This window comes from Lasiosphaeria miniovina, assembly GCF_030549165.1.
Source record: "Lasiosphaeria miniovina strain SMH2392-1A chromosome Unknown B0T26scaffold_7, whole genome shotgun sequence".
Classification (NCBI taxonomy): domain Eukaryota; kingdom Fungi; phylum Ascomycota; class Sordariomycetes; order Sordariales; family Lasiosphaeriaceae; genus Lasiosphaeria; species Lasiosphaeria miniovina.
The window spans coordinates 2,703,511-2,717,054 of NW_026848226.1; the positions used below are offsets into that span (position 1 = coordinate 2,703,511).

The window sequence follows — 13,544 nt, forward strand, 5'->3', positions numbered from 1 at the left end:
CTCCTTGCATCTTCATGTCCCCCTCCTCGAATGCGGGGAAGCGGAGGGTTCGAGCCATTGCAATGCGGGTCGGCGAGTGTCAATGCCTCGCGTCGTCCGGCGACCCTGACTCGCTTCCATCGCAACTCGCCGCGATTGCCTCAGCTCTTAATGTGTCGTTTGGGATATCTGCGAGTTAGATGAAAAACGGGGTCCATAATAGTACCTATTTCCTGGGATGTGGACTAGTCTCTAGGAACTAGAGAGATGAGGTATGAAAGCTGGTAAGGTAAGGTAGGTACGGAAGGTATGGAAGTTAGCTCGACGGGAAAGGGCGGATGGAGGTGCTGGGGTGGATTGGCCGTTCGTGGACTCCTCGCACCTCGTGCCCCCTCGTGCCCGCCTTCCCTTTGGCCCTTGGTGCAACACAATACGCTGCTACTGATGGCGATAACCCCGCTTCATGTGCATGCGGCCTTCGCTGCCAAGAGCAGACGGAAATTTACTGCGTGCCCCCATCGCCACTTTATCGGGCTTCTTTGTCTCTCCCTGCTTCCTCTTAAATAAGTCCGAACCCCAGCCGAGACTTGTCCAATCTTCCTATTCCCCTCGCGCTGTGCTTCTTCTCCAGCTTCAAACATTTACCTCCTCCACCCCCAGCTACCTGACGTCGCCTCGAGCTTGAGCTACCCTTCCATATCAAGCAGTCAGCTGCCTTACCTTAGCTACGAGCTACCTTACCTACTTAGGTACCTTATTCCAAAACATCTTGACTCCAAGCCCTCCTCTCTTGCACGCCCGCCAAAATGTCGAACCTATTTGCCGAGCTGAAGACGCCGATTACCGGCACCTATAAGCAGCCCACGGGACTGTAAGTCTGCCGGACCACCCATAACCCCGCTTCTTGCCCCCCTCGGTCTTCCGGCGCATGGCTAGCTGCATGACTGACAAGTGAAACCCTTGCGCACAGCTTCATTAACAACGAGTTCGTCGAGGGTGTTGACAAGAAGACGTTCGAGGTTGTGAACCCAACAACCGAGGAGGTCATCTGCTCCGTGAGCGAGGCTACCGAGAAGGATGTCGATATCGCCGTTGCCGCTGCGCGGAAGGCGTTTGACGGCTCGTGGCACCACACTACCCCTCAGCAGCGCGGTGTCTTGTTGACCAAGCTGGCCGATCTTTGCGAGAAGAACCTGGACCTCCTAGCCGCCGTCGAGTCTCTCGACAATGGCAAGTCCATCACAATGGCCCGGGGAGACGTTGGTGCCGTGGCTGGTTGCATCAGATACTACGGCGGGTGGGCGGACAAGATCGAGGGCAAGACAATTGATATCTCGCCCGACATGTTCCACTACACAAGGCAGGAGCCGGTATGTGACAGTCTCGAGGCTTATGGGTCTGGAGGGCAAATCGTGTTTGGGCGAACGGCTAATCGAACGAATGATAATAGCTCGGCGTCTGCGGCCAAATCATCCCCTGGAACTTTCCGCTTCTGATGCTCGCCTGGAAGATCGGCCCTGCTCTTGCCACAGGCAACACTATCGTTCTCAAGACAGCCGAGCAAACCCCCCTGTCCGGGCTTGTCTTTGCCCAGCTGGTCAAGGAGGCTGGCTTCCCTCCCGGTGTCCTAAACATTATCTCGGGGTTCGGCAAGGTCGCCGGTGCAGCCATCTCGTCCCACATGAACATTGACAAGGTTGCCTTCACCGGCTCCACCATTGTCGGCCGCGCCATCATGAAGGCAGCTGCCTCGTCCAATCTGAAGAAGGTGACGCTCGAGCTCGGCGGCAAGTCGCCCAACATCATCTTCAACGACGCCGACATTGACGCGGCCGTCAGCTGGGTCAACTTTGGCATCTACTACAACCACGGCCAATGCTGCTGCGCCGGCTCGCGCGTCTACGTGCAAGACGGCGTCTACGACAAGTTCGTCGCGGCGTTCAAGAAGCGGGCGGAGGAGAACAAGGTCGGCGACCCGTTCCACCATGAGACGTTCCAAGGCCCGCAGGTCAGCCAGCTCCAGTACGACCGCATCATGGGGTACATCCAGTCGGGCAAGGACGAGGGCGCGACGGTCGAGACGGGCGGCGGGCGGCACGGCGACAAGGGCTACTTCATCCAGCCGACCATCTTCACCAACGTGACGCACGAGATGAAGATCATGCAGGAGGAAATCTTTGGGCCCGTGTGCGCCATCGCAAAGTTCCACAGCGAGGAGGAGGTGATCCAGCTCGGCAACGATTCGGCTTACGGGCTCGCCGCCGCATTGCATACCAAGGACCTCAACACAGCCATCCGCGTGAGCAACTCGCTGCGCGCCGGCACCGTCTGGGTCAACTGCTACAACATGCTGCACCACCAACTGCCGTTTGGCGGTTACAAGGAGTCGGGCATCGGCCGCGAGCTCGGCGAAGCCGCGCTGCTGAACTATACCCAGAACAAGAGCGTGGCTATCAGGCTCGGCGGCCCGCTATTTTGAGTTGTTGGGGAAGAGGAAGATGAGATGATAATATCTAAGATGAAAGAAACAAAAATTTGAAAGCAACGTGAATTAATGACTTTGAGCTTTTCTCGTCTCATGTTTGTTTGGCAAAGCCTGCACATCCAGTCATGTTTTGAGGACGACGATTAATTATTCCCACTGATATTTTGTGTACGTATGTGTGCGTGTGTGTTGGTTTGTGGCAAATTGCCGAACGAAAACGTGTACGTGACTTGGATGGTTAGCTAGGTAACTGTGTGAGATATGGGAACCGTGAGCATGTCTTTTGATACACTTCGCTGCTTTGTTGTGTTATGTGTATGTACTCGCGAGTGGTATTTTCTCTCGCCTCATAAAAACCAAGGTACTAGTTGACACTACCTAGAATAGGCCATTAAGTATGGCGCAGTAACAACTACATTTATTAGGTAGGCTATTTAAGACTCTCCGTACAGCTCAGTTTGTCTTATGGAACAAGCAAGTCTTGCTTAAGAATTAGGGATTCATTAGAGTGATGAGGTGAGATCTCTATGTGTAGCACAGGTCGTACAGCACAAGATAGGAGAAGCTTTGTTAAACCCGGCACCGCCCAGGACAGGAAGCAAGGTGCTTTGCACTAGTGAGGTACCTATTAATCTTCATTAATTGCAGGTTTTTGTGTCGAATTTTCTCTGGAATTTGGCTTCGTATTCCTTTTGATTCTATGGCATGCCGTGGTAGCAATAGGGTCATGGCAATGAATGGATAATGAATAGCGTAAAAGGGGGAAAGGGGGTTTTGTTTAAGTGGTAATTAGAAGCCAGAAATATAAAGGCTGCTGCCACCTTGCTTCTCTATATTCTTTCTCCGTCTTGTATAGTATGTACATGTACGTGCTTGCTCATGGGTCAGGTAACGTGCGGGCTGGCTCATCGAGACGGGTGAGGGTTGACGCCGGTACCTAGACTAGATACCTACCTAATGCACCTCATAGGGAAATGGTATTCTTTTACGGGAGACGAGAAGCCAAAAGAAAAGACGAGATCTACCGTAGAAAAGTATTCATATTTCATCATTGCAAGAGTCTATTGAGCCACCACTTCGAAACAGGCTTGCCTCCGTCCCCGACGACCACGTCAGATCACTGGACAAGCTTGTCCTTGATCAGCGCCAGGCCGGCATCAAAGCCGACAAGGTCGGCCTTGGAGAGACCGACCTGCTCGAGGGTGAGAAGGCGGGTCCGGTCGGCGACGACCTTGGGGTCCTCCCAGACGGGGAACTCGGCAGCCCAGCGCATGGAGGCGGCGTACTCGTCGCCATGGATGCCGAACACGGTGATGATGTCGGCGTCGCTGTACTCGAGGAACACGGCGCGCTTGCCCGTGGCGCGCGAAAAGTACGCCGGCACGTCACCCGCCGCCACATAGTCGGTCACGAGCACGAGCAGCTTGCTGAACGCGGGCGCACCTGTAGTGAGGATCGCCTCGACGGCTACTCCCAGGTTCGTCTCGACGCTGCCGACGACGGGCAGGATGCTCGACTTCTTGGCCGGCATGGGGATGAGGTAGGCGTCTGCAGCGGCCTGTGAGGAAAGGGGGGGAGGGTGTTAGTATCTCTGGGGAGGTCGGTTGCTTTGCCAGGAGTTTTGTGCGGCTTACAAGGTAGAGGGGCTTGACCATGGCGAAGGCGGCAAAGTTTGAGTCGTAGAAGCCGGGCCAGACCTCAGTCGTCTTGGCCCACAGCTCGGGCAGGGTACGCTGGATCCAGTCGACGGCATAGGCCTTGAAGTCGTAGTGCGGGACCTTGAGGCGGCCGCCCGAGGACTTGTCGGCTGGCGGCAGCGTGGAGAGCACGAGGTGCTTAAGCGTGGGCGAGGCGGCGGCCGCGTGGGCAACGTTCTGGTACTGCACCAGCTCCTCTTCTCCGGCACCAACCAAGCCGAGCGTGGCGACCGAGGGCCAGTACGCGGCGACGAAAAATGCAGCCTCGGCTCCCTTGAAGGCGGCCTCGACGCTCGCCTTGTCGTTAGCGTCACCGGCGACGACCTCGACGCCCTGTTTCGCACCGTGTGTTAGTCGAGAGAGCTCGAGGGTGGTTGGAGGGATTGGGCGTGGTGGTTACCTGGGAGGCGAGCTTCTTGCCGGCCTCGCCATCGGGATTCCGCGTGACGGCGCGGACCTTGTACTTGGGGTTCTTCAAAAGCCGGTTGACGACGGAGCCGCCCTGGACGCCCGTGGCGCCAAAAACGACGACAGTGGCCATTCTTGATCTGAGGTATGGTATATTGGTCAACTCTGGTCCAGATTCTGGGGTCGAATCTCGCGCCCAGAAGCACATACCTGTTTGCGAGTGAAGTGGTGATGCGAGATAGAGAGCTGTCGTCCTTAGTTCTGTATGTCCGTCCACCTTTGGTTTGAATGGTTTATGAGTGAGGAGAGCACGATGAACCGAGACATGATGTGAGACTGAGAAGGCCCCAAGACGAGGTTATAATTATACATGTCCATCACAACTAACTGCAATACCGTATGGCATCATGAGCCCGGATTTATCAGGCTCCCATGGATTTATCACCAGGTTTAGCCATGGCTTGCCGCATGGCTAAAGCCGGGTCGGGGCAACTGGACATGGGAGCTGGGTGCCATGGCGAGCGAGAGAAACCAACAAAAGGTGGAGGAGTGGGATTGACAACAAGTGGATTTCTAATCCACCTTTTGTCATCAGTTCGATTTAGCGTCGTGCCTGGAACAGGACCGTCGGAGGGGGTCTTGGTGGAGAAGACTGCTTGTGGCGTATTCCATGCGCGGGTTCATTGGTGCGGATGGTGCGATTGAGGCTGGCTCTTTCCTCCTTTATCTTGTTGTTGCGACAAGCTGATTGGCCAGCGCCAAAGCAAATGCCACCTTCGATCCCGGAATACGGGCACGGCGGACACGGAGGGTTTGACATTCCGTCCGCGTTCTTGGGTTCCCCGCCGAGTGAATATCCGCGGAATCCTCTATCCCTACACGACCTGAAAGGTCGAGTGCGGGTTTTGAAGTCGTCACAAACTGAGTTGTCTGTCTACGGCTCACAAACACGATATGCCTCTTATTTGAACACGCTGTTATTCCACTACCAACTAACAGTCTTGCCGCTCGATGGCTGGGCATGCGTTGCTGACTCTGTTGGACCTTGCCTTTGACGTCAGGCGCCGGCGCGGTGGGCGCCACCTTTTGCACTTGCGGGTTTGTTCTTGGCCGGGCAGGAAGGTGCTCGGCCTATTTCGTGTAGAACTAGTAGGTACAAGTGGGCTTCCTCGAGCCTTCCTCAGCATTCATCGACCCTGCCTTACTCGGGTCCTGTTCTTCCAGCCCAGCTTCCTGATAGGGAATCATGTCGTGATTTTACGCAGCCTTGGAAGTAGATGTCGAAATTCTTTCCTAAATTCTTCTGTCCTTCTGTCTCTTCCCGGGCCCCAAAATTAGAGATGTACTCGGCGATCTCTCTCGTGCTTGGCTTGGGATATGGAGCACATACCTTACTTTCCTCAGCACATCCGCAAACCGCTTAACTGAGCAACCACCACAACGTAGGCAGGACCTTAGGGTAGACGGCTCGACCAGTCGCCCACGCCACCACCGCCATCCCCGTGGACTAACATGCACCGGCATATTCGCAAAGCCATGCAAGGACGATGGCCTTTGATTGCCACCAAGCCGGCTTACAAGAGCCATCGTTCCATCCTTTTTGTCTCTGGCGTTTTATCAGCCATGCCGTCCAGTCTACGTCGTCCATGACATCTCCCATCCCCTTTCTTTGGCATACCTCGAGTCTTGCCGCGTGGAGAGTCCTTCTCATGTGCTTAAGCACCCAACACACCCGACGAGTTCCTAGACACATCTACCCATCGTCTCAGATGCCTCGTATCGTCCAAGATGAGGGCTAATAGCGCTCCCACTTCACGTCTCAGCATTGCTCTTTTGTTTTTCTCCCTGCAGGCGCTAGGACGTACAGCAGCTCCGCATGGCCTCCCTTCCGACGTAGCTTCCCGGGTGCCGGACTGCGGGTTAGGCTGTCTCCAGCAGCTCATCAACTCCGCCACGGCCAATGCCTCCTCTGCATGCCTGGAAGCTGGCACGGATGCTGCGTGTCTCTGCGAGAAGGACATTAGCCAGTACGGCTCTGTCCTGAGCTGTGTGCAGGCCAACTGCACCATTGAGGACGCCATTGGTTCGCGCCATCTCGCATGCCCCTTTCTCTTACACTCTCTCTCCCAACGAGGAAATCACCTTGGCTGCAAAGGAAGACAGACTGACAGGGACAAGACACCGCTCGTGGGGCGTGGGAGGCCTGCGGAAAGCCCCAACGCTCTCGCAAGGCCGATCTCCTCGTGCCGCTGTCTATCGAAGTGCCGGCCCTGATCTGCATCCTTCTCCGGCTGTACTCGCGGTGGTGGTCGACTAAGCACTTCGAGGCCGACGACTACATCATGATGGTTGTAGCGGTACGTGATATTCTGCTCGCTCTGTTCCTGGCCTCTGCTGACTCGGGCCCGCCACCAAGGTGTTCTATACCGTATTTGAGGGGCTAGGGTTCTCATGTACGGTACACTTCTCAAGCCAAGAGATATACTTCTAGAAACTAATGCACATTCGCAAACGCCAGCGGCCCAACTGGCTTTTGGAGTCGATGTCTGGACGGTGGACTCGGCCACTTTAACGCTCTCGCTAAAGGTATGGAATCGGGGCTGGCACATGGCTATCAGACGACACGGCTGACACAACCAGTTCTTCTACGTCGGTGAGACCTTCTACCTGACCATCCTGACGCTGACCAAGGCGTCGATTCTTTGCTTTTACCTACGAATTTTCCCCGACCGCAACTTCCGACTGGTTGCGTACGCCGTCATGGCGTGGGTCGTTCTATCGGGTATGGTCTTCGTCTCGCTCCAGATCTTCCAGTGCATGCCCATCAACTTCATATGGGAGGGCTGGAAGAAGGGAGAGTTTGGTCCGTACCGGTGTCTGGACATCAACACACTCGGCTTCACCATGGCAGCATTCAACATTGCCCAGGATATTGCGATTCTGATCTTGCCACTTCCCCGGCTGGCCAAGCTCGACGTCTCGAGGCGATCTAGGCTTTGTATCATGGCCATGTTTTCGCTAGGGGTCTTCGTCTTAGTAACCAGCTGGTATGGACTGAGAGCCCGCAGTTGAAGGGCAAAAACTGACATGCTTTAGTGTCCGGCTCTGGGCCATATATTCCTTTGGAGACTCGGTGAACCCGACGTGGGACTACACCAACGCCCTAATCTGGACGGGGCTAGAGGTGGCTGTGAGCATCATCGTAACGAGCCTACCGGCAATCCGCGTCTTGATCAGCAGGCGGGGCAATCTCCATTGGTCTCTGGGAGGGCGCGGACGGAGAGGGCATGAGCACGACGTCTTTGGAAACACTACAACGAGTTCTTTCGGCGATACCACGATAGTGGGATCATGGCACGGCGCTCCGCCGGCATTAAAGCGGCTCTCGGCCATCAGCCGCATCTCGTCCATCGTGGTGAAGACGCCGACAGATGAGGAAATGCTGCAGTACGAGAGCCGGCTTAGATTTGGGGCTAAGCTGACGTTTGACAAGCTGACGTTTGACAAGCTGACGTTTGACAAGCCGCCGAGCCAAAGGGGAATAGACCCCAAAACGACTGACAGTCCGGGGGGCGACGTGCTGGCCGATGCTCGCAGCAATAACGAGCATGCATTCCTCGGATCTTTCGAAGGGGGGTACGGAGGGGCCGAGGACGGGATATCGGAGAGAGATACCGGGCAGTTGCCGAATATCAACGGCGTGCTGTTGGGCCAAAGGCCGGCCTCGAGTCCGCCGCCGCTCTCGCATCAGCCAAGTATGACGCGCGTCGAAACTGCAACGACGACGACGACGACGGCTACTTTTGTCAACGAAGCGCAGAAGGGAGATGGGTATTAAGGCAGCGCACCATGTGCTACTTCGCTCTTTGATGGGAATTTCTTTGCGAGGTTGGGTCTCTCATTATACCACAGGGTTAGGCTGGATATACAGCCAGACCCTCGAATGATAATAGTAATACATAAATACCTAGTCATGGTGAGCAGTTCCAATTGTGAATTATTGGTATTGGGTGACGGGGTGGTGTATGTGGGTGGTCAGAGGCGGGGTCGGCAGCAGAGGCTACCCGGAGTTAGCCAACCGACCCCGAGATTGTGATTGGCCCCAGCCACTTCTGCGATCCGAATTCGGGAAACGAAGCCTTTGGACAGGCCGAAACACTGCACGATTGCACCTGCTTTGTGTATACCTAGGTCCGGTTTGCCAAGGTGGCACATCTTCGGTTCGCCCGAATTCCTGTCGTGCCAGCCCATCAGTAGTAACAGGGGTAGGAACGGGATCTGCACAAGATCTGCCCAACAAGCTAAAGCTGACGCCAGGCGGTTCGGTTCGGTTCAGTTTTCTTGGGTTCTCCGTATCCGCTGCGCACCACCACTGCATCCCAGGCTCCATTCCGGAACGGTTACTTTTTTACCTTGCCTAGCCAGCTCCGCAACAAGGACGCGAGGAGAGGAGAGGGCAATTGGTGTCAACGACACACACACAAGCGTTTATCAGGAACCCCACGCAAGAAGGCACCGCAAGCCCAAGCAGCCGCGATGGCATCTTCGTCGTCGTCTTCCGCAATCCCGGTCGCGGCCAAAGCGCGCACCCTCGCGCACATGAACAAGGACCACCGCGCCGACCTCGCACACATGCTGCAGCACTTCAACGGCGTGCCCGCCACCGACGCCGAGCTGCTCGACATGGACCTGGCCTCGCTCACCGTCCGCACAGGCACTGGGGATGTCCACAATATCGCCATCGACCCGCCCTTGGCCGCCTGGGACGACCGCCGCCAGCGCCTCATCGACATGACGCTCGCCGCGCGCGCGGGGCTGGGCATCGCCACCACCACTCCCGACACGGGTCACCACCCCGTGGCCGCCGCCGCCGTCGTCGTCGTCGTAGGCAACCGCTTCCGCCCGCCGCAGACCCCCCTCGAAGTAGCCGTGTTCGGCGGCGTGACGCTGTACTTTGTGACCCTAACGCTCGTGATGCGCGGCGTGTTCGACGACGGCGCCGCCGGCGCGGAAACACTCCAGCACATTTTGTTTTGGAGCGGCGCCCCCGCCGCCCTGCGCTGGCTGGTCGCGGCCATCTTCGTGCCGACGGTCGTCGCGCATGTCGTCGAGGCCGTGCATCTCCACCGCTCGCGGCTGCGGAGGTATGGTGTCCCGGCGTTGTCGCCGGCGTGGTGCGGGTGGATTGCGTGTGCGCTGTTTGAGGGCATGACGACGTTTAAGCGCTTTGATCGGCTTGTTGGGGAGCTGGAAAGGAAAGGGGCTTGAGTTGGGATGGGGTGGGGGTTGGGGTGGGGGTATTTTGTCTTGTGATGTCTTGTGATGGCAAGCGGGTTCTGGGACGGGGAGGTGCGTCGCTGCCTGTGTAGATGGTGCCGGATTCATTGCCTGCGGGCTGGTCGATCTGATGGGTGGGTGGGTGGTTTCATGACTTCAGCGCATGTCTAGACACGCTTGCACCTCTATACGCGACACATAAATAAGGAATAAGGAGAGAGAGGTCGTCGTTTATTCCAAATGGGCAGAGGTTGCCTACCCGCGTCTTCAACCCCGACATATCAGAACGTCGAAGCAGCCTACCCATGCGTTCTATGGTGATGTATACTCTATTCCCATAATCCTTGCAATGCCCCTTGAAATGATGATGCCGAAATGGTGTGATCGGGATATCCTCCTGGTCAAGCGATGTCGATGAATCGCCACGGCGTCAAAGAAAAGAAGAAAAAAGGAGAAATAAATACATGTTAATACAAAAGTTTTACAACCCAGTTTTTACCTTTTTCCCAGCGAACCTGAAACAAGAAACCCACGCACGCTCGCTAGCTACCCACAGACAACTTTTGCATTGTAGAAAAATAGAACTAAAAAAAAAACATGGTATCCTCCTGGCAACAAAGTTTTGCAACGGCTTCGCGTGCGTGCGTGCGTGCGTGCCCAACAGCCTGCTTAAATCGAACAAGCCAGAAAGTATCAGTATACAATTAAGCGACAGAAAATTAGTAATGCGTATCGTGCTATACAGCCAATCAGCTGCTGTCTCTTGCCGTTGTCATTATAGTCGTCGCCGTCGTCGTCATCGTTGTTGTCGTCGTTGTTGTCGTTGTTGTCGTTGTTGTCGTTGTTGTCGTCGTAGATAATATCATACATGTGAGCTTTTGTGCGCTTCGTTGGTTTCGTCATCGTTGCTGCCACTCAGTGAGAAGTTGACCTGCCCACCCTCCCGCCTCTCACTAGTTTGTGTGCATGTGCTGTTTGTGTGTGGTGTTTTAAAGAGGTGGGTAGGCATAGTTGGCCTCTTCAGCTAAGCCACTTATGTTCTGAATAGCCTGCCAGCTGGTATGTCGGCAGAGGTGTCGTCCTTTAGCGGACGCGCGTACGTATATATACGCGAATGCATATATATATATATATATGCATTGAGAATGAGCGAGGGTGGATGAGGTGAGTATGGTGATGGAATGCTGGTATAATGTCCGTCCCCCTCACGTGTGTCCGTCTTATCCAACGAGACAGTGACCAAAATTCCTCCTTGTCGAAACCTACGACATGATATGGAAGACCCAGTATATTGCCGGAAAACTACCAGGTGGGGTTGTTAACTGCGGCCTGACCGAAGTACTGGGGCTCGCCGTAGTTGACGTGGGGGGGAGCGAACTGCCCTTGGTGCTGGTACAGCGCCCACACAGACCCATTCATCTCGGGCTGGAAAGCGCGTTCGTTCCGCCGCTGCAAGACCACGATTGTAGGGCCAAATGGGGAGAGAGCGGTGACGCCGACGGCGGCAGCGGGGGCAGCGGGGAGGAGAGGGTCCGGGACGGCGAGGCCCTGTTGATGTTGATGCTGATGCTGCTGCTGCTGCTGCACGTACAGGGGCAGAGCGGCGGCGGGGGCGGCGGGGGCGGTGACGAGGAGAGGGGCTTGGACGCCGAGGCCCTGTTTTTGTTGTTGTTGTTGTTGTTGTTGTTGTTGTTGTTGTTGTTGTTGTTGTTGTTGTTGTTGTTGTTGTTGTTGATGATGATGATGCTGCTGCTGCTGCTGTGGCGCGTACGGGGCCGTAAAGTCGACAGGGGGCAGAGCGGCGGCGGCGGCGGCGGCGACAGGGACCGGGATGGCGGGACCCTGTTGCTCTTGCTGTTGCCGCTGTTGCCGCTGTTCTTCCAACAACTCCCACCTTATCTGCTCGCCAAGCTCATCCAAATCTCTCGATAGAGAGGGCGGGAGATCGGGGTCTTTTCGTTGTTGTTGTAGCTGCTGCTGCTCAGCCGGCACCGGGACTCCCTCCCATATCTCACTCGGCTGCTGGATCTGGACTTCTTGGCCCACAGGCATGGCCACATCGGCCGGGCGTGGCGTATACCAGGGCAGGCTCTCGAGGCGGGCAACAAAGTGGTTATCGAAGCTAAGCCGGCCTAAACACAAGCTGGCGGCGGCCTGGGAACGCTCCACGTCGTCGTCCATGTCGAGCAGCAGGTCAAGCACCCGCTGCAGGAGGGCCTCGTAGTCCGAGACTATCCGCTCGTTTCCCCGGATTTCTGCGCGCAGCACCGCGAGTCGGTCGTTGGCATCAACGGGCCCGAATAACGGAGCCGCCACGCGCTCGATCACGAAGCCCTGAAGCTCCGCCCCCCCCGCTTCTGGACGGCCCCCCACGCCGCGGCCGGCGCGGCCCCGAGCCGCAGCGCGGTGGCTAGCTGGGACCGCACGCGGGCCAGCCACTGGTCCGCCGACGCGAGCACCTGGAAGATGGCCGCGAACGTGGTGCACGTGTCGGCGAATTTGTCCATCATCTCCCGCAGCTCCATCAGGGCCGTGTGGTTGGTCCTGTGGTCCACGCCGTTCCACAGGCACTCCTCGCCCCTCTTGTCGCAGCGCGCGCACTTGGCGCCCGCTGCTGGGCCGCCGGCCGGTGGCGGCACGCACTTGACCTTTGAGTTCCTGCACCGCTGGCAGGAGGCGGTTCCCACGCTCCGCTTCTTGCGTTGGGCGGCCGGTCCCGCAGCCGGTCCCGCAGCTAGTCTCTGTGGCGCCATTTCTTCTTCTTCTTTGCGTCTAAGCCGGGAAGAGATTTTTCTAGAACAAAAACCTATTTCATGCTAGTCAGGCGCGGGCTCAGATGGGATATTCAGTACATGTATGGGTGATCGAGTGGAAGAAATAGAAAGGAGTGCATCAGATAGAATGGATAATGGGCATGGATACGATTTGCTGGAGACATGTTCGACTATGACTGAGGGTTGGGGAAAGGGAGAAGTGGAAGGGGGAACAAATAAAACTAGTGGACGGATGTGTGTGCGTGATGATGGGTATAAGTCATGTCCCTTTGGTGATGGATCCAACTGGGGAAGCCACCTCTTGGGTAGACGAAAATAGAGAAAACTAATGAATAGGTTACTGTGTAGGAGGTATGGTGATGGATATTTGCAAGTCATGGATGGAATGGAGATGTGTGAAAGAGGTACGTACTTGTGTGTGTGTCGGATATGTGTGTGTCGGATATGTGTGTGTCGGATATGTGTGTGCCGGGTGTGTGTGTGTGTGTGTGCACAGAAGTGCTCGTGTTATTGCCCTAGACCAGAAGAAGAGAAAGAAAGATGGAAAGACGAAGAGAGATTGTCAAGATACCAGTCAGTTTACCAAAGACTGCAAGAGCTACCGTGTGCATGAGAACCTGGTAATCCGGAAAAGGAAAGGGGCACTGGGAGAGGACGGGGCAGGAATTTATATATGGGCAGTTCTGCTCCTTCATTATGGACACAGTTGATTGTTAGGCTCCACCACCGGGTCAAGATTACCTCCAAAGCTTTGGAAATGAACAGATACGAGAATCTGAAGTTTAGAAAAGCCTATGATCTCGGTGGGGGGTGGCGTCTGCATGTCCTTCACTCTTAGCCAGAGATAAGGACGCAAAAGTCTACGACAGTGAAAAAGCAAAACGAACAGCAGTCACAAGCATAGCTCTGTAGCTTCGCACGGGT

General features: G+C 55.8%; 6 protein-coding genes across 6 annotated transcripts; 4 read left to right on the forward strand and 2 right to left on the reverse strand.

The window, feature by feature from the left end:
- Positions 1-785: 785 nt before the first annotated feature.
- On the forward strand, positions 786-2,458 carry B0T26DRAFT_743864 (aldehyde dehydrogenase domain-containing protein; the record flags this gene model as incomplete). Its single annotated transcript, XM_060444318.1, has 3 exons — positions 786-850; positions 950-1,349; positions 1,430-2,458. 3 exons carry the CDS (start codon positions 786-788, stop codon positions 2,456-2,458), a joined length of 1,494 nt encoding a protein of 497 aa, XP_060291769.1.
- Positions 2,459-3,387: 929 nt separating this feature from the next.
- On the reverse strand, positions 3,388-4,886 carry B0T26DRAFT_467246 (uncharacterized protein). Its single transcript, XM_060435183.1, has 4 exons — positions 4,780-4,886; positions 4,562-4,709; positions 4,099-4,494; positions 3,388-4,022 (listed from the first exon to the last, which is right to left on the reverse strand). The coding sequence occupies exons 2-4, from the start codon at positions 4,700-4,702 to the stop codon at positions 3,582-3,584; spliced, it is 978 nt and encodes a 325-aa protein (XP_060291770.1). The 5' UTR covers positions 4,703-4,709; positions 4,780-4,886; the 3' UTR covers positions 3,388-3,581.
- Positions 4,887-6,123: 1,237 nt separating this feature from the next.
- Positions 6,124-7,116, forward strand: B0T26DRAFT_467297 (uncharacterized protein). Its single transcript, XM_060435186.1, has 2 exons — positions 6,124-6,926; positions 6,986-7,116. Exon 1 carries the CDS (start codon positions 6,358-6,360, stop codon positions 6,841-6,843), a length of 486 nt encoding a protein of 161 aa, XP_060291771.1. The 5' UTR covers positions 6,124-6,357; the 3' UTR covers positions 6,844-6,926; positions 6,986-7,116.
- B0T26DRAFT_467275 (uncharacterized protein) lies at positions 6,767-8,343 on the forward strand. Its single transcript, XM_060435184.1, has 6 exons — positions 6,767-6,926; positions 6,986-7,022; positions 7,088-7,155; positions 7,210-7,616; positions 7,666-8,016; positions 8,078-8,343. Exons 1-6 carry the CDS (start codon positions 6,912-6,914, stop codon positions 8,079-8,081), a joined length of 882 nt encoding a protein of 293 aa, XP_060291772.1. The 5' UTR covers positions 6,767-6,911; the 3' UTR covers positions 8,082-8,343.
- Positions 8,344-8,885: 542 nt separating this feature from the next.
- Positions 8,886-10,073, forward strand: B0T26DRAFT_467281 (uncharacterized protein). The gene has a single exon (XM_060435185.1). It carries the CDS (start codon positions 9,106-9,108, stop codon positions 9,835-9,837), a length of 732 nt encoding a protein of 243 aa, XP_060291773.1. The 5' UTR covers positions 8,886-9,105; the 3' UTR covers positions 9,838-10,073.
- A 1,055-nt stretch (positions 10,074-11,128) lies between these two features.
- Positions 11,129-12,599, reverse strand: B0T26DRAFT_790014 (uncharacterized protein; the record flags this gene model as incomplete). The annotated part of the gene is made up of 2 exons (XM_060446840.1): positions 11,129-12,256; positions 12,286-12,599. The coding sequence occupies 2 exons, from the start codon at positions 12,597-12,599 to the stop codon at positions 11,149-11,151; spliced, it is 1,422 nt and encodes a 473-aa protein (XP_060291774.1). The 3' UTR covers positions 11,129-11,148.
- Positions 12,600-13,544: the final 945 nt, after the last annotated feature.

Coding starts and splice junctions, on each gene's coding strand:
- B0T26DRAFT_467246 (XM_060435183.1), bottom strand. CDS start 4,702: ATGGCCACTGTCGTCGTTTTTGGCGCCACGGGCGTCCAGGGCGGCTCC. Junction 4,495..4,561: donor GCAAGAAGCTCGCCTCCCAG/GTAACCACCACG, acceptor GGTGCGAAACAG/GGCGTCGAGGTCGTCGCCGG. Junction 4,023..4,098: donor TGGTCAAGCCCCTCTACCTT/GTAAGCCGCACA, acceptor CTTTCCTCACAG/GCCGCTGCAGACGCCTACCT.
- B0T26DRAFT_467297 (XM_060435186.1), top strand. CDS start 6,358: ATGAGGGCTAATAGCGCTCCCACTTCACGTCTCAGCATTGCTCTTTTG.
- B0T26DRAFT_467275 (XM_060435184.1), top strand. Junction 7,023..7,087: donor TGAGGGGCTAGGGTTCTCAT/GTACGGTACACT, acceptor CGCAAACGCCAG/CGGCCCAACTGGCTTTTGGA. Junction 7,156..7,209: donor CTTTAACGCTCTCGCTAAAG/GTATGGAATCGG, acceptor TGACACAACCAG/TTCTTCTACGTCGGTGAGAC.
- B0T26DRAFT_467281 (XM_060435185.1), top strand. CDS start 9,106: ATGGCATCTTCGTCGTCGTCTTCCGCAATCCCGGTCGCGGCCAAAGCG.